At 45.1% G+C, this 25,044-nt stretch overlaps 1 protein-coding gene across 1 annotated transcript; it reads left to right on the top strand.

The window, feature by feature from the left end:
* Positions 1–541: 541 nt before the first annotated feature.
* Positions 542–21,039, top strand: LOC144948323 (uncharacterized). The gene is made up of 9 exons (XM_078877761.1): positions 542–705; positions 2,111–2,389; positions 5,678–5,903; positions 10,634–10,721; positions 12,317–12,477; positions 14,066–14,348; positions 14,758–14,847; positions 15,542–15,655; positions 16,840–21,039. The coding sequence occupies exons 1-9, from the start codon at positions 542–544 to the stop codon at positions 17,505–17,507; spliced, it is 2,073 nt and encodes a 690-aa protein (XP_078733887.1). The 3' UTR covers positions 17,508–21,039.
* Positions 21,040–25,044: the final 4,005 nt, after the last annotated feature.

Genomic DNA, 25,044 nt, shown 5'->3' with positions numbered 1-25,044 from the left:
AAGAATTCACAGCTACTGGCGGCGATTTGGAAGCTTTTCGACGCCGTTTTACCGCCGCTTATAAGTTAGCTAATTGGACTGAGGAGGAGGCGCTACGTGTGCTACCGGCGGCGTTGGACGACGACGGTCTGGCGGCCTTCGACGCTATTCCTGGCACAAGCCCTTGCCCAGATGGCGCTCATCTATGCTCCTCAGTCCCACAAGTGCCACAAGTTCGCCACGCGCAGGCGAGGAGAGGCTGAGACGCCACTTGCCTTCCGCAGCACGCTTCTGGCACTGGCGAAGTCAGCCTACCCCGGAATGGACCAGGTCGGCAGGGACTCGCTGGTCCTAGAGAAGATGCTCCAGCTCGCCCAAGAACTACAGGTCCTGCTACCTGCGACCGACGATGACGTCCTCTCCTCGCTCAGGATCACGTGGTGCCTGGAGGCACACTTCAGCTCTGACTTGGCTGCTGGAATCCTAGCTGTCGGGGAAGACAGAACATCTCAAGGAGCCTAGACATCCTTCTCTGGGGGTAGGGGAAGGAGGGCCGACGATCATGGACGTCGTAGGGATCCTTCTCTTCGCCAGAGCGATGGGCCGGTGGTGTGCTTTAAATGCGGCCTGCCGGGACACGTCTCCATCGGCTGCCGCGCTCCACGACCAAGACCTCCTACGACGCCGCAGTTCTACAACCGGCCCTCCTCTCATTGGGACCCACAGGCAAGTCGTGGTGCACCCCACACACAGCCAAATCACCCACCTCATGCATGGGGGTCGCGGATCGTCGGGCCGTGTCGGGATGCGTCTCGTGTGGGCCGCGCTGTTACGGGTGCAGGGTGGCCACGGCGTCCCGCGCAATTACACGCCTTGAGTCGCCGCGTTATTGCCGCGGCAGCTGGGTCGTCCGCTGTCGTAGGAACAATTGAGGGGATTGAGGTACGCCTACTTGTGGACACAGGTGCATCTCGCGCCATTTCGCCTGTTAATATTCCGTGTTTCACCGCGAACGGTAAGTCATTAGGGATCATTGGTCAGTTAATGGCTACAGTGTGCGTCGGTGACATCAGCTGGATGGGTCCTGTGCTTGTTTCCACCTCCATCGCAGTAACTTGCCTGTTGGGGACGGATTTTTTAGCCAAATGCCGCTGAAGATCCTTATTGATCAAGGCTGCATAGAATTACCTTCGGCTCGCCGGATGGCATTTTTAACATCGCCAACCGTATTCCGCACGGCAAATACATCTGTTCCGACAATAGCCAGCCGTACCGTTAAAATCCCCCCCGGCGCACAAATGTTAATTCCCCTGCGATTAAAGAAACAACTTGACAGCAAAAATTCAAAGAAAGGGATGTTGTTGGTTCCTTCCAACAATGCGGCTCGGGGCAAAACCTTATTGTTTGCGCAGACCTTGGTGGCAAATAATCAAGACCCATTTATCCAGGTTTTAAATACCAGTTTGGTCGCATCAATCATACAAGAGGGTTCTGTTTTAGCTCATGCGTCGACCGCGTCTTGTGATTTTGAAATTGGCGGGAACGGAGCCATCGCAGCAGCTGCTGGGCAGACTGAGCAACATGATGTGGCACCTGAACAGAGGCTTGAATTGCGTGCGCTTCTGGAAGAGTTCGACGATGTTTTCAGTAAATTTAAATTTGACATTGGCTGCACACCTCTGTTACACCATCATATCGAGACAGGAGAATTCCGCACCAATTCGGCAAAATCTCTACAGATTAAGCCCTAGAAAGGAGGACTATGTGCGCTGTGCGGTTGACAAAATGTTGGCCGTCCAAATTATCTCCCCGTCAAACACCTCGTGGGGGCCCCCCATCGTGCTTGTTAAAAAGCAAGATGGGAGTCTATGCTTTTGTGTCGATTTCGGGTACGTTCTGGATAAAGGAGCCCCAGAACGCCTCACAGACCAGGGAAACATTTTATCTTCTAAATTACTCAAGAAATTGTGCTGCCTGTTGGGCACAAAAAAAGTCCGTACCTCACCTTATCACCCTTAGACCGATGGCATGGTGGAATGCTTACACAGGATGCTAACATCCATGCTGTGCCACCAGGTCACTGAAGATCAGTCTGAGACCTGCACATTCCTAGTGTCCTCGCTGCGTACAGATTGGCCTCGCACGCATGCACCAGCTTCTCGACATTTTTTCTCATGTATGGGAGGGAGTATGATCCACCCATCGAGGTTCAATTGAACCCTGACCTGGGAAAGAGTAAACTCGCCGACCCCATGCGCCTTACCCTCAAGCGCTTGTCAGAGGCTCAGGAGGCCTCTCGGGGAAATTCAGGCCGGAGGAAAGCCGCAAATGAACGCCTGGTTGCTCTCCGTGAATCTGGGACTAAATGGGAGCCGGGTGATAAGGCATGGCTACACTGCCCCGAGTTCCGGTGGGTACATCCCCAAAATTGTACAAGCCTTGGCAGGGTCCCGTAACAATCATTGAGGTAGCAAGCCCGCAGAGTGTACACATTCAGATCGGTCGCAGGCGCTGGTTCGGGCATGCGTCGCGACTCAAACCTTTTTATCCGCCCCACGGTGTCGCGTCATCTCCACTAACAGACGGCTGTATCTTCTTGGTTCTTTCGGTAAAGTCACGTAGAAGGGAAGTAATAAAATAATAAAAATAAAACATAATAAAACAATTCTCACGACGTTTCGGCCACAACGCAAGCAGCCATCCTCAGGCGAAGAATGAAACACCCCAAGCTTGGAGCGTATATTTAAGCTGGGTTAGAGGGGGGGGAGGTGGGAAGAAGAGCGCCTAAACAAAATAATTTGCATATCAAGAGGAATTCAGCATATGGAAAATGCGTAGGAGGTGGGCGGGGGGGGTTCCAAATCAATACTATGCCCGTGCATTATGCAGGATTAGCAGCATCAAAGGGGGGGGGGAAGGGGGGGAGCATTAACAAAGGAAAGGAATGTTAATAGTATGTAGCTGTAGTTACTAAACAACCACGTAAAAAACTACAGTATAAACTGCATGACAAACTAAAGTATAAACTACATAGCATCATCAGTAAACTTACTATACTCTACAATAAGCTGAGTTACTAACAGTAAGTAATACATGAAAAATTCTACGTTGTAAAAAATTATATAATATGCTTCCATCTAAACTTTATTCTCTTACATCACACGCGTCTATACCGTACTATATACTTCCATAGGCAAAACCAACATTAAATTACATACTGTATTGCTATAAACCACCCTATACCTTATACATTTTTAATATAACACTATGTATTATTCTACCCACCCTAATGTGTATCAAAATGGTTTATTACGTCCTTCCAGTGATTGCTAAGCCAGAATCCATCTTCTCGGTTAAAATTGTCTCTGTGTTTGTAAATGTGGATCGCCTCATGTACGAATCTCTCATGATAGCCAGATGGCTTGCAGAGAACCTCTGTCTTGGAGAAGTCAATGTCATGTGAGCCCACTGAGTTGTAACAGTGATCTGCCACGGCTGAGGTGTTTGTCCTACAGTGTTTCAGGTCAGCTTTATGTTCACGGATGCGGTCCGAGACATGTCGTTTGGTTTCCCCAATGTAACTGCTACCACAGAGGCAACTTAGTTTGTAGACACCAGGGTACTGTATGTCTGGAACCACATCTTTTACAGACGGTACCAGATCACGGATTTTATGTACTGTGTTGAATCGGACCTGGATCTTGTGTTTAATCAGGATTTTGGAGATCTTTTTTGTGACCCCAGCAATGTAGGGTAAGGTGATGGTCTTGAAAGGCTCCTCAACAGGATCTTTCTTGGTGGTTGGAGTGATGGCTTTGCGGATTGTGTAGTCGGAGTAACCATTAGCCTTAAGAGCTTGGCGTACGTGTTTGAGTTCACTGGAAATGTGTTCATGGTCGGAGATGCATTGGGCTCTATGATATAGAGTCTTGATGAGAGAATTCTTCTGGGATGGATGGTGGTGGGAATCCGGTTTTAGATAAGCATCCGTGTGGGTGGCTTTCCTGTAGACAGAGTGGCTCATTGAACCATCAGGTCTCCTTTTGATTAGGACATCCAAAAAGGGTAGCTTGCCATCATTTTCGACTTCCATGGTGAATCTGATGGCTGGGTGTATGGAATTGATATGGTCGAGAAATTGGTCTAGAGCAGGCCGGCCATGTGGCCAGATGACAAAAGTGTCGTCTACGTACCTCTTCCATAAGGTCGGGCGTAGAGTCGCAGTCTGGATGGCGTCCGTCTCAAATTTCTCCATGAAGATGTTGGCTACAACCGGAGATAAGGGGGAGCCCATTGGGGTGCCCTCAATTTGCTTGTAGAAGGTTCCATTCCAGGTGAAGTATGTATTGGTTAAGCAGTGTCTCACCAGGGGGGGTACCCCAGCATTCAGTCCTTGATGAACCAAGTCTTCAATGATTGCGATGGTGTCAGGCACAGGCACCTTGGTGAACAAAGAAACCACATCAAAACTGACAAGCAGGTCGTCTGGGGACAGGGCAATCCCCTTGATTGTTGATACCAGGTCAGTAGAGTTTAGTACTGCAGAGGTGGTTTTTCCAGTGAAAGGCCGTAGGATTTCGGACAAAAAACGAGCCAGTTTGTAAGTCGGGGAGTTGATAGTAGAGTAGTAAAGCTGACCTGAAACACTGTAGGACAAACACCTCAGCCGTGGCAGATCACTGTTACAACTCAGTGGGCTCACATGACATTGACTTCTCCAAGACAGAGGTTCTCTGCAAGCCATCTGGCTATCATGAGAGATTCGTACATGAGGCGATCCACATTTACAAACACAGAGACAATTTTAACCGAGAAGATGGATTCTGGCTTAGCAATCACTGGAAGGACGTAATAAACCATTTTGATACACATTAGGGTGGGTAGAATAATACATAGTGTTATATTAAAAATGTATAAGGTATAGGGTGGTTTATAGCAATACAGTATGTAATTTAATGTTGGTTTTGCCTATGGAAGTATATAGTATGGTATAGACGCGTGTGATGTAAGAGAATAAAGTTTAGATGGAAGCATATTATATAATTTTTTACAACGTAGAATTTTTCATGTATTACTTACTGTTAGTAACTCAGCTTATTGTAGAGTATAGTAAGTTTACTGATGATGCTATGTAGTTTATACTTTAGTTTGTCATGCAGTTTATACTGTAGTTTTTTACGTGGTTGTTTAGTAACTACAGCTACATACTATTAACATTCCTTTCCTTTGTTAATGCTCCCCCCCTTCCCCCCCCCCCTTTGATGCTGCTAATCCTGCATAATGCACGGGCATAGTATTGATTTGGAACCCCCCCCGCCCACCTCCTACGCATTTTCCATATGCTGAATTCCTCTTGATATGCAAATTATTTTGTTTAGGCGCTCTTCTTCCCACCTCCCCCCCCTCTAACCCAGCTTAAATATACGCTCCAAGCTTGGGGTGTTTCATTCTTCGCCTGAGGATGGCTGCTTGCGTTGTGGCCGAAACGTCGTGAGAATTGTTTTATTATGTTTTATTTTTATTATTTTATTACTTCCCTTCTACGTGACTTTACCGAAAGAACCAAGAAGATGAATCCCTGCAGTCACGAAAGCTTTAAATCGAAATTTAGACGGCTGTATGTCAGGTGCACCCGGCGAGCTGGGCCATGAACTAGGGGACGTTGTCCCTCAGGCGTCTGCGGACTCTCTGCCCACAGGATCCCAGTGCTTAAGGACCCCGGAGCGACCGGCTCCTCCTGCAAGAGGCGGATTGCCTCCGATGTCTCCTTATCCTTGCTGTCCTCCAGAGAAGACCAACCCATCAGGACCACTTCTACCTGTCCCTGGAGGACCAGCGACAAGGACACGCTCGAAAACCAGCCGTTTAAAGTGACTCTCATGTTCCCTGGAGCGACAAGTCCTACTACCACCGGATTACGTTCTGTACTTCTTGTTGTCATTGTAGGCTGGTTACAGCCAGGGTCGGCTGTCTTTTGTAAAGGGGGGGGGGGGGGGGTAGTGTGATGCCAGTTCATCCCGTCATTCGGGTAATTAAGGGAGCTTCTTTGAAAGGTTGACCCCTGTTATCTCTGAAAATTGACATTTTACCTACATTTCAAATGGTCATCGTCGTTAAATGGAGAATGGGTGCGACATCTGCCCCTTCCACTCCCTCCTCCACTCCCTCCTCCACCGCATTGCTCAGCTCCCGCCGGGCCCCCACCAATCGGGTAATCGCTTCTCCCGTGCTAGCGCCCTCTAGCGGAGAGTCATGACTAAAGCGCTGGCTCACCGCCGCACGGGGTTACTCCACGCACGCCCACGTACACCACATTGTACCATTGACCGTCGTGTGAAAGATACTAAGAGGAAGCAACGAAATATGTCAATGGGCGAGTAGTGTAGGAAACTTGCAGCGGAGCAAAGAATCCATTCCCTGTGGAGAACACAATGCCAGTGAGTGGAACGCGGTCTGAAAGTCACGTTTACGGTGACTTTCAGACCTTAATACAATGTACAAAGTAATATATAGTATCGTAATTGCATAGTCAATATACAGCAGTGTGATATACATTAGGGTGGGTAGAATAATACACAGTGTAATATTACAATGTATAAGGTTTAGGGTGGTTTATAGCAATACAGTATATAATTTAATGTTGGGTTTGTCTATAGCAGTATATAGTACGGTGTAGACTCGTGTGATGTAAGAGAATAAAGTTTAGATGGAAGCATATATATTTTTTACGACGTAGAATTGTAATGTATTACTTACTGTTAGTAACTCAGCTTATTGTAGAGTATATTTAGTATACTGATGATACTATGTAGTTTATACTTTAGTTGTTTACGTGGTGGTTTTAGTTACTGCAGCTACATACTATTAACACTCCTTCCCTTTATTAATGCTACCCCTATCCCCTCCTTTTGATGCTGCTAATCCTGCATAATGCACGGGCATAAGTAGTACTAATCACATACCTGCATTTCCCATATCCCTTCCCTTTGATGCTGCTAATCCTGCATAATGCACGGGCATAAGTAGTACTAATCACATACCTGCATTTCCCATAAATATGCTAAATTCCTCTTGATATGCATATTATTTTGTCAAGGCACCCTTTTTCCCCCCTTCCAACCCAGATTATATATATGCTCCAAGCACGTGTGCTGTTCCATTCAGACGCTGTCGCCTCGACAGACCTGGTTTTCACCTGAGGACGGCTGCTTGCGTTGTGGCCGAAACGTCGTGAGAATTGTTTTATTATGTTTTATTTTTATTATTTTATTACTTCCCTTCTACGTGACTTTACCGAAAGAACCAAGAAGATAATAACATCTTATATGTATATAGCACCATTATCCAAGGCGCTTTACAAGGGTTATGAGTGGTACAATGAGGCTATAGCAAAAGGTGATATGGTTAATAATAAATACAATTCAGGAAATGTGGTGACGCTGCGTTGGCAGTAGCACACAAGCACAATTAACACACAACAAAAAAACCTCCAACACATTACTCTTAAAAGGAACAATACCTTGACTTAAAGCTTTCGTGACTACAGGAATTCATATTCTTTGGGTCTTTTGGTAAAGTCGCTCAAAAAAAGTAACACAAAAATACGACGTTTCGATGACAATCGCTTGTGTTGTGATCGAAACGTATTTTTTTGTTATTTTCTTTGAACCATCTACAGTGGTACCTTGGTATACGTCGTTAATTCGTTCCAGAAGGTAGGACTTATACCGAAAATGACGTATACCAAACGAATTTTTCCCATAAGAAATAAAGGGAAAGGAAATAATCCGTTCCAGAGTATAAGAAATGATATTTTATATGGCATATAATACATTAATGGGGTTATATAAAATAATTTAGACACTATGTATTACTAAAATGCATACGTAAATTAAAATAAATAAATTGAAATAAATTTAAATAAAAATACAATTTTACGTAATTTTACCTTACTGAGAGGAGTTGAATGAATTCGCAAAAAAATTCACGTTCAAATGATAAAAAAACACGTGAAAATTCACGGAGAGTTATAGCAAGGGTTGTTCACTGAATGAGATCTACTGTACAGGCAGACTGAGGAGCGGCGCTTTGTTTCAGTCGTGAACGGGGTATACGTGGGTATGCGGTGACTCATCCCGACCCAGACAAGTTCGAGCAAGCACGTCGTATCCCAATAAATGTTTTCCTCATCAAAACACGACGTATACCAAATTCGACGTATTCCAAAGCGGTTGTACAGTGAGGGAAAAAAGTATTTGATCCCCTGCTGATTTTGTACGTTTGCCCACTGACAAAGAAATGATCAGTCTATAATTTTAATGGTAGGTTTATTTGAACAGTGAGAGACAGAATAACAACAAAAAAATCCATAAAAACGCATGTCAAAAATGTTATAAATTGATTTGCATTTTAATGAGGGAAATAAGTATTTGTCCCCCTCTCAATCAGAAAGATTTCTGGCTCCCAGGTGTCTTTTATACAGGTAACGAGCTGAGATTAGGAGCACACTCTTAAAGGGACTGTACGTCACTTTACCGAAAGACCCAAAGAATAGGAACAATAACTATTGAGGCGACGTTTCGTGCCAATGGCACCTCTTTATAGCACTACCTCTTGTACGGTCCTCATAAGCACAATCCTTTCACTGATTGGCTACGGTATAATCCAACAGCAGTACTCAAGGCGAGCCTACGGGCGGGACATCTTGGTAAGGGTATTTTAACAGAATTTCGCAACCAACAATATTCATATTAAAGGGTTTTCTGGGTTAGATTGCGTAAATATGAATGTGTCGTTCACCCACCACCTCCCAGTGTGTTCCAGTGTGTTGGAGAGTAAACCAAATTGGGTTTACAACACACCGGTGTGCTGAAGTAGTAATAGGCACTTTTTTTTTAAGTGACAAAATTTACGAATTGGTTGTGTGGGATGGTGGTGGGTTAACACATTTATATTTACGCGATCTAACCCAAGAAATAAACATAAATTGGTAATGGGACTCCTTACGGGGTGGGGGAGGTTATTGACATTATTTTCTTGCTATACATTTTCTCACGGTAAGCCACTTTGTTGAGCTATCATGTGGCCATGTCGCTTAAAAAATAATCATTTAAATTATGTATTTACCTTTCATATACTTTGCACTCCTATCGTATTATTGTATCGTTTGTTGTCGTAACGTGCCCCCCAACTTGGCATCTGTGAGGGGGGAAAAGAGCTTTATAGCTCATCGGATTCCTTAAATAAAAATAATTGATTCCGCTGGTACGGGTACCGTTTAAGGATGCCATCTGTGAAGGATGTCATTCCTGACATGCAATATCCTGGAGTCTACAAACTAAGTTGCACCTGTAGTGATTGTTACATTGGGGAAACGAAACGACATGTCTCGGACCGTGTTCGCGAACACAAGGCAGATCTGAAACACGGCAGAACTAATACATCCGCAGTGGCTGACCATTGCTATAATGCTGTGGGCTCTCATGAAATTATTTTTCCGAGACCAAGGTGCTCTGCAAACCTTCGGGCTACTATCAAAGGTTTCTTCATGAAGCCATCCAGATATATAAACATAGACATAACTTCAACCGAGAAGATGGATACAAATTGAGCAATCATTGGAAGGATGTTATTAACCAGGTAAAACCTCCCACAACCAGCCCCGCCCATTCCCCCCCCCCACCGATATGTTGTCGTTGCTCGCCCTTTAATCCCTTCTAGCTGCTCTTCACTCAGTAGCGCTCCACTCCCCCTACCCCCCTCTCTATCTCTCCTCCCTGGCTCCCCCCCCTCTCTTACCTATATAGCCTCTTGTTACAGCAGCCCTTTTGCCCACTTTACAAATTGTTTCTTGCTGTGGTTGTCCCACATGATGACGGACGCTTGTGTTGCGCCCGGAACGTCGTGGTTTATTTTGTTTTATTTTATACCCACGTGACTTTACCGAAAGAACCAAACAGTATGGGTACCTATTCTTGGGTTTTTTCGGTAAAGTCACGTAGGTAAAAAAATAATAAAAGTAAAATAAATAAATAAATCACGACGTTTCGGAGGCAACACAAGCCTCCGTCTTCAGGTGGAACCGTCACAGCACGCTCGCTGTATCAAGTAAATTTTTTACCTACGTGAATTTACCGAAAAAACCCAAGAATATGAATCCTTGCAGTCACGAAAGCTTCAAATCTAGAAATATGGGTACCCTGGATTCACGTGTCATGCAGCCCCCCCCCCCGTGCACACCCCGCCCCCCCGTGCACACCCCGCTCCCCTGTCCCCACCCCGCCCCCCGTTGAACTTACCCTGACCAACATGGCCTCCCTGTGCACACCCACCCCCCTGTCCCCACCCCGCCCCCCCTGCTCGCCCCGCCCCCCGTTGAACTCACCCTGACCAAGATGGCCGCCCCTTTACTCCGTTCTCTTCCCTCCCCACCGCCCCACGGCATCATCAGCCACGGCCAAAGCGCGGATCTCGCCTCCTGCCGTGGTTGTGTGTGTGTGGAGAGAGAGACATTATCATTATTATTGTTGTTGTTGTACGGTGAGGGGAAGAGAGAGAGAGTGGGAGGGAGTGGGTTCGTGGTCGCGCTATTTTGAACGCCGCTCGTTAAAAGTTCCCAACTTAATTCCCTAATTACCTCGCCCGAGGTAATTAGAGCCGAGCCGGGGCGGTCGGTAAGGACGGTGAGGGCGACGAGGACGACGTTTCGGGCCAGGCGAGCGGGGCCGGGACAAGGGAGGACGGTGAGGACGACGAGGACGACGTCGTCTCGGGGCCGGTCGCTTCACTTCCAAGACCCCGCGGCGACGCCGCCTCAGCCTCAGCCGCCCAACTCGGGGGACGAATCTCGCCCGTGCGTCGCCAGTAATCACAATTATTACGATACAATGCAGATAACGTAGCTCTCTACACACACAACTGACAGCACTACCACGCAACCACAACAACAGCAGCACCCACCCGACCGCCACACAACATCGTAGTCACACTCCGGCCTAACGCCACCACGAGTCAATATCACGCCACTCGCACGGATTTCAGACGCGTCGCCAGCGACAAATACGATAGTGAACAAAGCTATTTCACCCCTCACCGACATCAAAACTACCACAACACCCATCCAACTTCCAGTCAACCGTAGCTCTGTGTGGGTGCACATTCTCTTATGCTGGCATCGTAGTCTGTAACTACCCCCAAGTCATTCGTGCTGTTGACTCCCTGACCCTGTTCAAGCCCAAGCTCAAGAGCAGTGTTCACTAATATTAAGGGGTGGGTGGCACTTTCTCTCCTACAAGACATCATCAGTGTGTGAGGGCCGCCACACCGCCTACAAGGGTTCTAGATTTGAAGCTTTCGTGACTGCAAGGATTCATACTCTTAGGTTTTTTCGGTAAAGTCACGTAGGTAAAAATAAAAAGAAATAATAAAAATAATAGACATAATCATCGAAATAAAATAATTATTTTACCGAAAAAATCGAAGAGTACGCCTACAAGGGATTGTCTTCTTTATATAAAGTGTAAACATGCCCACTCTTTCTCTATAGCGTCTTGAGATGTGTAGAGTAAATGTAAATTCACATTTTATTGTACTTTATGTAGGTGTGTTTTCCATGCACATTTTTTTATGATTCCACATTGGCAGAGATGCACGTTTATGGGTTGTATATAGTTGTATGGATCCCTATGACTGACTGCCTTGTTCTCACTACAATATAAATATTCCAACTGTTTTTGGGCAATGCCTTTAAATACGTTAAAATTGTCATTGCATCTGAGTGGAACTCTATATACATCACTGAGGCCCTATATAATATTGTGTATCCATGACTGTCGACAAAATAATCATTCCAAACATTTCTAACAGTGTATTCAAATGGGGTCGCATGTAGATGCTACATAAATTAGATATACCAAAACATTGCGATAACATGGCCCAGCAAGTTGCGTGTTCACCTCTTGTTGTAAGGGGTTAGCAGTTAAAATCCATCGGGCCGCCATGTTAATACTGTGGGTGAATTAACCGTAAAATACCTGCTGCCTGCTGCGCACCAGACATTAAAGATCCCATGACATCACCCAAAAAGAATAGGCCCATAGTGCACCACGTCATGGTCAAAATTTGAACATTTAACTACAAAAGAGCTCGATTTGAATTCCACGTATATATAAACGTCTTTTGCACCATACGTAGCCAACCATGCTAATCGCCTTCTCTTGTAAAACAAAGCGCCTTTGGGATATCCTCGCAAAATACTAATGCTGGAAATACCAAATGTATTAATGCTTGGATTTGATCAATCCACATTGTAATTGTAAATTGTATCGTTCTTGCGCAGTGATGGCGTGCGTTGCGGTGGAGCTGCCGGATCCCCGGTCTGACTTCGCAGCGTGGTTGGGCGCACACGGAGTCAAGGCGCCCTGCTTTGCCGAAGCCGTGGAGCGAGAGTTCGGCATTGGGGACTATGATGACCTCATGGCATGTGCCGAGGACGAGCAGGTAACCCAGGGAGGAAGGCAATGCTGTGGTTATATCACAGGTGGCTTAAACCTGGATTGAAAAAGCCATGGCCTCGGCAATTAGTTGATCCTTTGTGTATTCAGTGGAGTGAACTAGTGGTGCAGTAGTGGTTAGAACATTGCTATGAACCTCTTAAGTTCAATTCCTGGCCATGACGAACTCTATAGCAGGGCATGTGAAAAGCGAATCAACAACTAATCTGGATTAGAGGCAATTGAAGAGACCTCAGAAGCAGATTTTTGATCTCTTTGTTAGAGTTGTCTGTGATTGGATATGATTAGTCAGGCCTAGCTTATTCTCTTAATTTCATATACATAAACAGTCCCTTGCCAATCTTGATGGCCTCCCTACGCCGTTTGGGTGCTAGGAGCTGTTTCACCATATTACACCACCCAGGATATGAGAATATATGTGCACGTTAGAGACATCATATTGGCTGTTTAGAAAAGTAAGTGGGCTTGCAAGGGACACGATGATGACCGGTGTTCTTCACTAACTATGGAGTGGTGACCAAAGAAGAGAACAGGCCTGACAGTATGTTCATCGTGGATATGGAGCGATTGAATCAGCTCGTGTTATGTTGCTGGGTGGGATTTTGCATCGCTGGATAATGGAAGATGGCATAATATACTTAGTACCTTAATTTCAGCTGATTTAGTCCAGGTCAACAAATATTTACATACCCAGCACACCACCTAATTTATTCTTAAATCTATGCCTTCTCCAGTTTACCTAGTCTTGCCTAGTGGGCACGGGCCCTCACCACAACGCTCACCCTGTTCACCGGCCCTGTTTTGTTTTTTTAAACAGTTGCTGAGCAACGCATCCAGCGGCTGGCAAAACAAACCATTGCAGTTGTAATCAATGAGTTAACGTGTTTCTTGAATTGAGAAAGGTTATTAAAAAAAGTTCATTCCTAGGTTTAGTAGTGCGAGGGTAGAAGCAGGAAGAGAAGTGTTTAGACATGTAGTATAGGGGTTAAATGCTGGATGAGATAATACGGTCTGGTAGATGGCATCATCAACATGGAAGAATCAATTGCACGAAAACATTGACCATGGTAGCAGCGTCAGAAGTGTGATAAGAACGCGAGTGACCACCAGTGAGTGAGTGACTGGGGTGAATGGGTGAGTGCTGGATCTTAAATAAACCTGACGGCTTTACGCTGAATTCTGTCAAATACAGTGAGCTAGGAAATAGGTGCTCCACTCCAGATGTGGTACCGCATTAACTCCCTAGCCTGGTATGCAGGAGGTCGTGGGTTCCATCCTGACCATGACGCCTGTATATTTGGCATTTGCGGTGTCCCTCTCCCCATGGTCGCCTGGATTTTTCTCTGGTCGTCCGGTTTTTCCCTCTACATTTATAATCAACATGCATTTAAATATTTGGTTTCTATAAATTTCCACGTGATAAGCCACTTCGTTGAGCTATAATTTGTGGCCAGGTCGCTTCTAAAAAGAGCTATATAACTCAATGGGCCTCACCTGGTAAGATAAAAAATAAAAATAGGTATGACAGCAGTCACACCGACCTGAACCCTAACCCCAACCTCCCCATCCCGCAGGTCACGCTGGAGCTGTTTGCGATGGCTCGGTGCCGGCTGCCCTTTGCACTCTATGCTGCACTGCGCCGCGTCATCAAGGCATGCGTGCCCGCTCTCCCGCAGGCCCGCGCCGAGCAAGAGGCCGGCGTGGGCCTGAGGGGGCTGCTTGCCATCATCGTGGCCACGCTCAGCAGCCTGAGCCAGGAGCTACTGCAGTCGGCACACAAGTTCAGTGCCCTGGACCCCACGCTAGGCCAACAGTGGAGCACTGGCGACGGATACAATGGAGACGCGGCCAGCCCAGGTGAGGGGAGGCACTCAATGTGGGGGGATTGGGTGCTGGAATAATGGGTGTGTGAGACTGGGATAAGAGCTAAGGTCCTCCATGTGTGTTGGCGTTGTGCCCTGACATTGTCTGCACTTGAAAGAGAGACCCATCCCCAGGACTTTAAACATGTATCCCAGAGTGGCTGGCTAATGGATTTGATGCAGGAATTATACACCTCTTGAACCTAGACTTCATAGATGGTTCTGCTGCTGTTGCCCCTCCAATTTTCATTATATATTGCTTGCTGCTGTCAAAGCTTCTGGTACTGTTCATGTTGTTGCTGCTGATTTTCCTGTTGCCACTGCTGCTTTCTATTTGTGCTTCTGTTGACGACACTTCTGCTGCTGTTGATGTTCATACTGTTGCCATTTCCGTCTCCATGTAGATAGTGATGGGGGTGTGAGGCTGGACGGTTTTGTGTCGCCCATACCTTACGAGGACAACGCCGTGAGGATCAAGACTGAGGACTGCAAAGGTGTGAGCCCACGGCCCACGATCGATTCTGGAGTTTAGCTCTGCAGCATCTAATACCTCAATTACATCACAACTCAGAGAAACAAGTGCCTGAACCAGGCTGGGATAGAACCAGAGTTCTATCCGTTCCCGCTGCGGCAGTCCACTTTATCAGTGGCCAAAAGATGTGCTCGGCATTTCTCATGTTGAAGCATGCTGGCATCGGCTGATCCTAAAACCAACTGGCTCATCCAAATTAAAACAAGGACGAAAGAAATATCATGCATATGCGTGGACTCTTTAATGGCTTTCCAACATCTGTTGGTCCTTGGAAGTACTTGGCAATAATAACTATAATAACTGTAATGATGAATCTGTGTGGACCTTTGAGTGTTATACATCATATGCACAGTGGAGTTTCTCTGGCTACTCCAGTGTCCTCCCTCATAAAAGCTCTGCTTAAATGCAAATGGGAGAGAAATATATTATTAAGACCCATTTAGGCTTTCCTGGATAAATAAAATACGTCATTAATCCTTTGCAACGAAGGTTGAAATAGTTGATGCGATAGTTATGTCTGTCTGTTCATAACTAGAGGCACTATAATTCTCATAATAGGGGTTGAATACAAGCAAAACTATAGTATAAAGTTCTGTTGATGTCAGTGACTTGCTGTATTGAAAATGACCAAGTTAAATGCTGTCTTTATCGCTCAGATGAAGCTGTGGAGGAGGAGGTGGTGGAGGAGGAGGAACTCCATGGGGAAGGGACATTTGCACCCGTGTGGGACCCAGCAGAATTTGGCGCCGTCATCAATGATGACTACACAGGTGATCCTGGAAGCAAGTGCTGCTTGTTAAGATGTTATGTCAATTGTTAGTCGGTGCGAGAAGCTCACGAACCTAGAAATGCGTTGCCTGCCAATATGTGTGCCGCTTGCTAAACAGTGGTGTTTTTGCAAATGTGTATACAGGAGATACTTAAATATCACGGGTTTATCGTTCGCAGTTTCGACCTATCGTGAGCAACCTCTTTGTATACCAATTTAGCTATTGCGGGGGTTAGTTGTGGCTTTTCACGTATATACTGTACCCGGAGGTACTTTGTCATTGGCTGATACCATGGTGTGAGTCGGACGAGGGACGCGACAAGTCAGTAGCACTTCAACCGTTGCCATACAAGCATCTTGCAGACAAGACTCGACTGAGGAGAGGCCCGGGACCAATTCAGATAATTGTCAATGGTGTTAGACAAGAGCGGGAATCGAACTCTGGTTGCTGGGTTCGTAGTGCAGTGCGCTAACCATAGCAGCACCACTCCCCACTCGCACACAAACACACCCGTTAAGTACAGTATCCAGTATTTATACCCCTATTTATTGTCTGTTAATATTTTTTGTACAGAGATTTTACGTATTTAAATTTAGTTTTTAATTTATTTGGCATACAGTACAATACTTATTTCATTTGAAATGTTGTCTATTTTTGGTTGCTGTGTACCTAACCTCCATTATTTAGGTGAGGCTTCGGTATTGAATATCGCAGTTGGCTTTCACGTACCTTCCAAGAACGCAACCCCCTCGATATTCAAGGGTCTCTTGTATAAATGTCTATCCTGCAACATGCATGAAAACATATGGCTCGCAGGCTGTATCTGCAACACAACTTAATATGCAATGGCCACCCGACCACATGAGGCTTGCCACTTTGAAACAATCCGCAAAGATCTTGGCCATTCCAATCAGACACGAGAGGGGCACATTTTTGACCTGGCAACCTTAAATGTAAATTTTAGTACACTCGGTCACATCTCTCACTGCACGAGCCTCTTGCAGTCACAGAAGTAACGAAGGTGTCTTAATACGTGTCTAGCAAAAGGTATTTTAAAGTTCGATTCAGCCCTCGATAAGGAAAAGGTATCTCTAACCATGGTTTAAATAAATAACTATGGCATACTATAATCGGTTTACGGGCTTCTCTCCCACACTCTGTGCGTCTCTCCCTAAACCCTGTAGTACGCGGGGATGAGGGCGTGGACACGATGTGCATCACCAAGGAGGATGGCCACGGCAGTGCTGACGATGCTGAAGGAGATGAAGCCTTGCTACTGAGGCCTCCTCCGCCCCTCTCAAGGTCTCCACTGCCCATGACTACACTGCCTGGGCCGTCGTCCTCTCTGCCACCGCTTCCACAGCCGCCCCTGACGCGGCCGCCCCTGTCAGGCCCGGAGGCCATGCATCAGCAGTACATGTACGTGATACAGCTCATGAAGAGCTCAGCTGCGGGAGGCGGACTGGACAGTGGCAGTGGTAGTGGTAGCGGAAGCAGTGGTGGCAGCATTCGGCCGTTCGCTCCGTCGGTCAAAGAGGCCTTCGCCAGCCGGTGGTCAGCTCCCGATGGCGGAGCAGCAGCAGGCGGAGGAGGAGAGGTGACGAGAGGGGGTGGCCACCTCCCACCAGAGAAGCTGACGTCACCACTGTTGCTGCCACCGCCACTCGGAGCGCCGGGCATTGTGATCCGCAAGCCCTTCGTGTGCCAGCTGTGCGGCGAGGGCTTCACGCACTCGAGTGGGCTGTCACGCCACAAGCGCATCCACACCGAGAAGCTTTACAAGTGCCACGAGTGTGGAAAGGAGTTCCTGCTGGCATACACGCTCAAGAGGCATCGGCGTGTGCACATGTGACAGTGGTAGATGGGGGTGAGGGGGGAATGGGATGGGGTGGCATTGGGTTAGATGTGAAAAGCCTTGATTATGATGGACTGTGTTTTAATTTTGCTGTAGGCATAGGAGGGAATGTGAGAGGAGAGACGAAAGTTGAGTGAAAGGATCTTACTGCGCAAAGAAGTAGTAGGTGGTGCTTAGCTCCACTGGTGGCATCTATACAGTGGTAAAAATTCTACATTCCTATGGATGGTGCATTTTGCTCCATAGGATGACCGCTGTTCTGGTCCCAGTTAGTAGTACTTGTTTTATTAGCCCTGGAGAGATGATGAGTTGAGTTGGCCCCCAATGGGTGATATGAACTCACAAAAAGAGTATTGTGAATTGAGCGGTGTAACTACAGTATCACCCAGTGGGGGTTTAGGGTTAAGACGGACAGTGAATCTAACGGTGCCCCCAAAAATAAACACAACCTTTGCTTGACACTAAGGTTGTGGATTGATTCCAAACCATACCATAATGTGGTGTAAGTCGATTTGAGATGCTGAGGCATTTAAGCACCCTATTAATACAAATGATTATTGATGCAAATCCTAATCCTTACCATAGCCTTTAACCTAACCTATTCCTGCATTCTAACTTCCACCCAAACCCTGGCCTTATGCCCAAAAGAATGACCGAGACCCTCTTTACTTTAACCACTTTGCATTGGTGCTCTATTTTAGGAATTGGTGCTCTGTGTAAAACTCAGAGCCAGTAGTGAAACTGCATTACTATGGTGAGAGTTTTAACTCTGGCATCAAACCTTTACTCTTATCCTGACTCAGACCCTTATCCTAACCTTTTACCTAGTATCCCAGTTATATCTTTGACCCTAACTCCAACCGTAACCCTAGCCCATCAGCTGTGCGCGATGTCAGTCATCTCGTCTTACGTGCCACAAGGATGCGATGGTAGCTGGCGTTGGTGCACACCTTTATTTGACTGTTCGGCAAATACAGGTTTTAGTTTAGTGTAATGCTCCCTGAATCTAGCGCAAACATTGAAAGTCTTGGTGCTGATGGTGACGATGTGCAAGGGATGTGATGCCCACCCGCTTATCACAGGTGGTGATGCCTTCATGGGCAGTGCAGTAAATAGTTTTCTGACCTAGTGAGGTACTGCCTGTATTAAGGCAGTACAGCAAGCAGTTTTTCACAGGCTTCCTTTACGATCGAGTCTTTAGAGTTTTCCTTTCACGCGCATTGGAGGTTTTCTCCTGGCATTCTGTTAAGACTAAAACTACATTTTATTGTTAGGAGACTGGATTGCCAGATTAGTATGTTTTTATACGCACTAGCGAATAGCAGCACAGCTCACACGCCCGTGTAATACGTTCAGCGATACGTTCATAGACTCATGCGTGTAAGATTATTTTTGAGAGGGTCCAGAGCATACAGAACAAATTAAATATACGGTCCAGACAAAACATTTAAAAAAGTTAAATAATAATAAATCTTGACCACGAATTGTGACAATTAATGAAATTATGATGAGAGTTAATCATTACTTGCCTAATAGGTTAGCTCTTGATGATTTGTAAGCAGATTACCCAGGTTACAGATCAACCATGCTCATTCTCACCCTTTATGTGTGCGCTGTGTTTAATTATTAACTGCTGCTCACTAGCCAAGGGTCCGTGGCTAAGTCCCTACGTGAATACAAGCATGTTGACAAGTGAACCGATTACTTTTTTATTTGTTTATGCAGGTAAGAAACATCAAGCTGTTTGACAAGAATGACCAAGACAATACCTTGTAGAAATTAAGGAATTTAGAGCATATAAATCATAACATTGTAGACTACTGAGTAACAAACACAATCTAGGATAACATGCAAGTAATGCACCACTCAAGGAACACTGGCAGATAACACAGAAATAAAACACCGAATCGTGTGCGGTTCGCTAACAGCGTGTGCAAGAAAATGGATCAATGTTAAATCTAAGAAGGAATGTTATAAGGCCAGGGAAGGGGAGGGATGTAAACCGAAACCGTGAAGCGAGTTAATTCCAAAAGTAAGTAATGATTTTTCACTGCAGCTAGATCTCAATCTGGGTATATTAAGGAGAGATAGAGAGGCGCTTCTAAGACAACGTGATGAGGACTGTGGTGAGAGGCGGTCACGGATTGTAATTAGCCTGAGTTTTTTGGAGTATTTTGAGGATGAATGATGCCCAATATCGCTGCCTCTGAGCATCAAGGGAAGTTGCGTTTTAAGTAACAGGTCGCAGTGGTGTGTTGTGTACGGGGCATCAAACGCAAAATGAAGAACTGAATGGTTTAGGGGGACCAAGAGTCTCTGAGGCAAGTTTGTAGATGGCATCACAGTAGTCAAAATTTTGGAGAATGGTAGCTTTGACAGTGTCCAATCTGAGATGGAGGAGAATACAATAGTTGTATCTGCAGAGGAAACCAATTTGTATTTGTCTTATTTTGTTTTCCCCCCGCACCTCCAATTAGCACGGTTAGCTACGTGTGGTGCAAGATACAAATATCTTCTATAAGAACCTGGAAAGAGATTTTGGGATCTAGGATAAGGCCTAGATTTTTTAAATTGTCAACGATTTCAATTTTCAGAGAGTTCATAGCCACGACTTGAAGTGGAGAAGGGGGGCAGGCTTGTGTTGATCCGAAACCAATATTAATATTGTTTCATTTGCATTGAGGACAAGTCTAATGGCAGGGAATAAAAATCCTTTTTAAGATTGGAGTAAAGACCGTTCAGAGATTTGTTCAAGACCATGAGAGCTGTCATCATCAAATTGGTGTTTTTATTTCTGAGTGGATTAGAGATTTTAACTAGGTTGTTAACAGTGAGAACAATATCGGACCGAATAGTGTTCAAAAATAGATATAAATCTCTTCCTCACCCTTATTCTGTATAAATAAGCCATGAATACATTTATTGCCTAATTGACATCCGTTTTGCATGCTGTGCGTTTGGCCTTTTTACCCAGACCACACCAGATAATCTAGGGTTGACTGTAACCGGCTTGGGCATTATAACTTGATTTTTTTGCAATTTTCCAAAATTTACAGCCAACACTGTTCACGTTTCAAATACTTCACCTCACCTGAAATGTATTTACTCTTGAGCAGTAATGTTCAGGAATTCATGGGGATAGAAAGCTACCTTTGGTCAGAATTGTTACAATACAGGCAGTTTCATATCCTATTGGTCACTGAGCCACTAAGAATGATTATTTATGAGCCAAACAAAACGAAAACCGGGCGAGGCTATCAATATGTCGTATAGAAGGCAGGACAGAAAGTAGATCGCCCACCATACTATAAATGTAAATTGAATTTTATGTTCTCGTGTGTGTGGCTCTTCTTCTTGTACTCTGCTCTTCGCCAACAGACGATTGCATGGTGATCCCTTTATAGATACCCCACTGATTTCTTTTGACCATCTTAAGTTCTTCTCAACAGGTGATTGCATATTATGAAAGCGATGGCTCAATATCATACACAGGCAAGTGTAAAGCATGTAATTAAATGATTTGAGATTGGTGGGAGACTTAAGATTTGAAATCAATGTTTGTTTGCTCTATTTTCCTATTGTTTTAGTGTAATATGTAGATATGCACACACAATTGTACATGTGAAATGGATCACCCTCTACTTGTTAAGGAATTGCCCAAAAAGGCCAAGCAGGGTATTTCTTGAAAAGGAGAAGTGAGCCTCGGGCTTTCCTGGACAAATATATTCAAAGAATATCTTTACGCAAATAATTAATTGGGCAGTCCTCTTGTCAGTTGGTGTTTCTTAGCCAATGGTGGAAATTCCACATTTCGATGCTGGGTGTGAGTCCTTTTTATTCTTTCCATTGATTTCACACAAGTGGAACTCGTATTATTAACCTCATGGCGACAGTGGGAATGGATACGGTGAAACTCACGATATTCTTATCGTAAGTTGAGTGCTCTGCCACTTAACCACCTGGCCAGATTGATGATTATGATAATTATAATAGTGTTAATGTATCAGGAATCAAACTGTTAGCTGGTCCAGTGGTGAAAACGTAATGTTAATGGGCAGCACGGCTCGTAGGTTTATGACCGAATTAGAGAAAGTTCCCATATTAGAGGTAAGAACACTTGTCAAATAAGCAAACCTTGGTGAATCTAAGAACGATTCTTTTTCTACAGCGTTTCAAGATGCGGTCACATTTAGACGCCATGTAAATACACTTTTGGGGTTTTTTTCATTCAACGGTGAACTTAATTTAAGGATGGGTGTGTTGATATTAAAGCACAGTTGCCTTGCAATACAAATGACCTCATCTTGCCAGTCCCAAAACGGGTAAAACGATTCCACAGAGCGCATTGCTTGGTGCAAGTATCGGGCTCAACAGATCCTCTTCCCATACGGATTTTCTCCCGGTTTTAAGTCTTCTCTTTTCCTGCGCATGCATGTTGTGCTGTCATTGAGAATTATCTTCATACGTGTGTGCTTTATCCAGGTACGCCTGTTTCCCTCAACATGCAATACATTAGTAATTAACTAATACAATATTATTTGCCCAAACATTTGAAACTGAACCCGAGCTAAAAAAATGAGCCTTGAAGTTGTGTTGAGGATTTCCTATACATAGATTAATGTTAATCTCTGTATTAAAGTGGCAGTAATTATAATACCAGAACATGCTTAGGTACGTTCGTTCTCCCCCCCCCCACCTCTATCCACCCAGCAGTATACGTGGATACATCGTGGTTAGTTGATCGGCAGGTAGTGTGCGGTGGGGTAAAGTATGGGTACTGCCTTCTTCCCAGACGATTGGCCAATGTGGCCGAGTAGGTCAAGTACCTCGTGGAAGGGCTTTCTGGGGCTCCCTCTGGTGGAAGCCCTTTCACCAGCAGAATGTATGTTGAACTTCTTGCCCACCCATCGTATGTAGCCAACTGTGCTGATAAGAGGAACGGGGAAAGGTTTAACAACAGCGCAGTGATGTTGAGCAAGCCATTTCAGGGCTACACGTTTTACTTGCTCAGTGCTTATGCAAAACAAAACACAATGTTCACATTGGATTGCATTCATAATTAAAAAAAAAATAGATCGCGTAAATATAAACGTGCCGTTAACCCACCACCAGACAATAGTAAGATTTGTCACGTAAATAAAACGTGGCAATGAGTTGCTGTATTCACCACACCGGTGTGTTGGAGAGTAAACCCACAACATTTACCATTTGAGTAGAACGTTTCACTGGTGATTTACAACTGGCTTCATGCCGATGAAACCAGTGTCTTCCTGTTCAAACGTGTGGAACAGAACTCGTATCTATTGGCAATCAGACAGTGTTGTGCATTTCACAATCACATGGCAGGAGCGAGTCTTTCACGGGACACTCATTGTAAAGTTACCAAAACGTGCTACTTGCTTTATTGATCCCAAAGGGATGAAGCTGGTTGTAATCACCAGTGAAACTTCGTGGAATTACTCTAACACACTGGTGTACTGAAGTAGTAACGAATTGGCACGTTTTGTTTACGTGACAAACCTTACAAATTGTCTGTCGGGAGGTGGTGGGTGAACGACACATGTATGCGATCTAACCCCAAAAAAACTTGTGTAATATGGGTCAGGAAAGCGACCCATATTGCTTTCCAAAGCCTATTTGCGTGGGTAGCCGTAGCTGGCTAGCTGTGCTCAGCATTCATGTTAGTGTTATATTGGCCACTGACCACTGAATGTAGTAGAAATTGGCATTTTTTTGCTGTGAAACTGTCCATACGGCACTCCCGATTTATTGTATAGTACATTTAAAGTCTTAAAACTGCTGCGTTATGCTCCCGAATGAAAGACAAAATCAAATAAGAATTGGACACATTGCATGGATTCAGAGCCGGCCCAGCCACTAAGCGACCCTTGCAATTGCAAAGGGCCCCGTGGCCAGCAGAGGGCCCCCTAGAGTCACTGCTAGCTAGTGGGTGAAAAAAATCATACATCAAAGGGGCCTCCAACCAAATTTTGCTTAGGGCCCCCAAAGGTCTAGGGCCGGTTCTGCATGGATTCCAAAAAGCTTCTCAACATACTCGCGTCAGATGCGCAAAGTAGCGACACGTTCATAGGCCACGATGAAAAAAACGTCTCGGATAGCGAGCTTTACCAGGATGGGCATGGTGACTCTTTAATCACTTTAACCGGTTTTCTGTAAGTGAAGTCCAAAATAGCAACAAAACTTAAACGTTTCCTTCATATTGGATCATCTGAGAGTTATCGTCCCCCACCCTGTGACAGACAGACGGATAGAGATGGACAAGCATACAGGGATAAGGAAGTAACACTCAACCTTAGTTGGCAAGTGTAAAAAATGCCACTGTCTTCCTGTTCAAACGTGTGGAACAGAGCTCGTATCTGTGGGCTCGAAGCGAGTGTTGTGCATTTCACATCATATGGCAGAGGCCAGTCTTTCCACAGGACACCCACTGTTAAGTTATCGCAACGTGCTACTTTATTGATACCAATGGGGTGATGGGTTGAGCCGAATCCACACCTGATGTTCAGTATGATTTGTGGAGTCATCTAATACAGGTAGGAACAACAGTTCCACACTGCCCACCAGGGATTATTTGTCTGTCGTGCATAGCCCCTCCCAAACATGTACGCTCCCGGATTGGTTGAAGTATGTCACGTGACCGCGAACTTTCTGTCGTGCACGAATGCGCTGTCCAACCAAGTTCCTACCTGCCCACTCCGAAGGAACGTGTTATTTAAACAAAGAGCATGAGAGTTCCTTTGCAAAAATAATAGATGAGCAGTGCTCATATTTCCACTGGGTTCTAATCATGTAGTGGATATTGTATGTAGTTATGGCAGGACCCGCAGTTTATTTCTCATGTAGCAGCCACCCATGACCACCTTGTGCCAAGTAGTGGAAATTCCATATTCCCCATGGAAAGTGCTTGTCTAGTTGATGACAACAACTGTTGATTCCCTGGTATTGAAGGCCCAATCCTTTATTTTTAAACATCAACAAGCACTCGGCATCCCAGCAGTACATTGTGAAAATTACACATTCCTATGATGGTGGAGTGTATGAATCGTCACAGCAATATTTGATTTATCTGCATGAAATGGCACAGACATTTGAGGTGGTGCTTATTTTACCCACCCCAGGGGAAGAGTTGTAATTGAGGTTGGGTTGACACTTTGGAAATGGGAAATCGTCAACCTTTAGATTGGGAGTGTTGCTGGCAGTATCGACTGAACAATCGACATTACAATGCATTCACGCGACTGCATTTTTTGGAAGTTGTACTGTTTAGCTCTCCAATGTCTTTTTGGTTTGTACCTTGTGTTATCCGACGTTTCATTTTATGTGCTGGGAGCTTCTTTGGGAACTGAATTGAAGGTATTCAGTTCCTCAATTGAATAAGCTCCCATCATGCAGATATAAATGCCAGATATGCCCAACAGCATGTGGTGCAACCTGATAACACATTGGAGAAGATTTCATTCATAGTCATTTGTTCCATAGTTGAAGGTCCAAATAAGTAAAATTTTGTTTGAAA

The sequence above is a fragment of the Lampetra fluviatilis genome, chromosome 3 (assembly GCF_964198595.1).
Source record: "Lampetra fluviatilis chromosome 3, kcLamFluv1.1, whole genome shotgun sequence".
NCBI lineage: Eukaryota > Metazoa > Chordata > Hyperoartia > Petromyzontiformes > Petromyzontidae > Lampetra > Lampetra fluviatilis.
The sequence above is the reverse complement of the archived record's forward strand: the minus strand, read 5'-3'. Positions and strand labels throughout refer to the sequence as shown.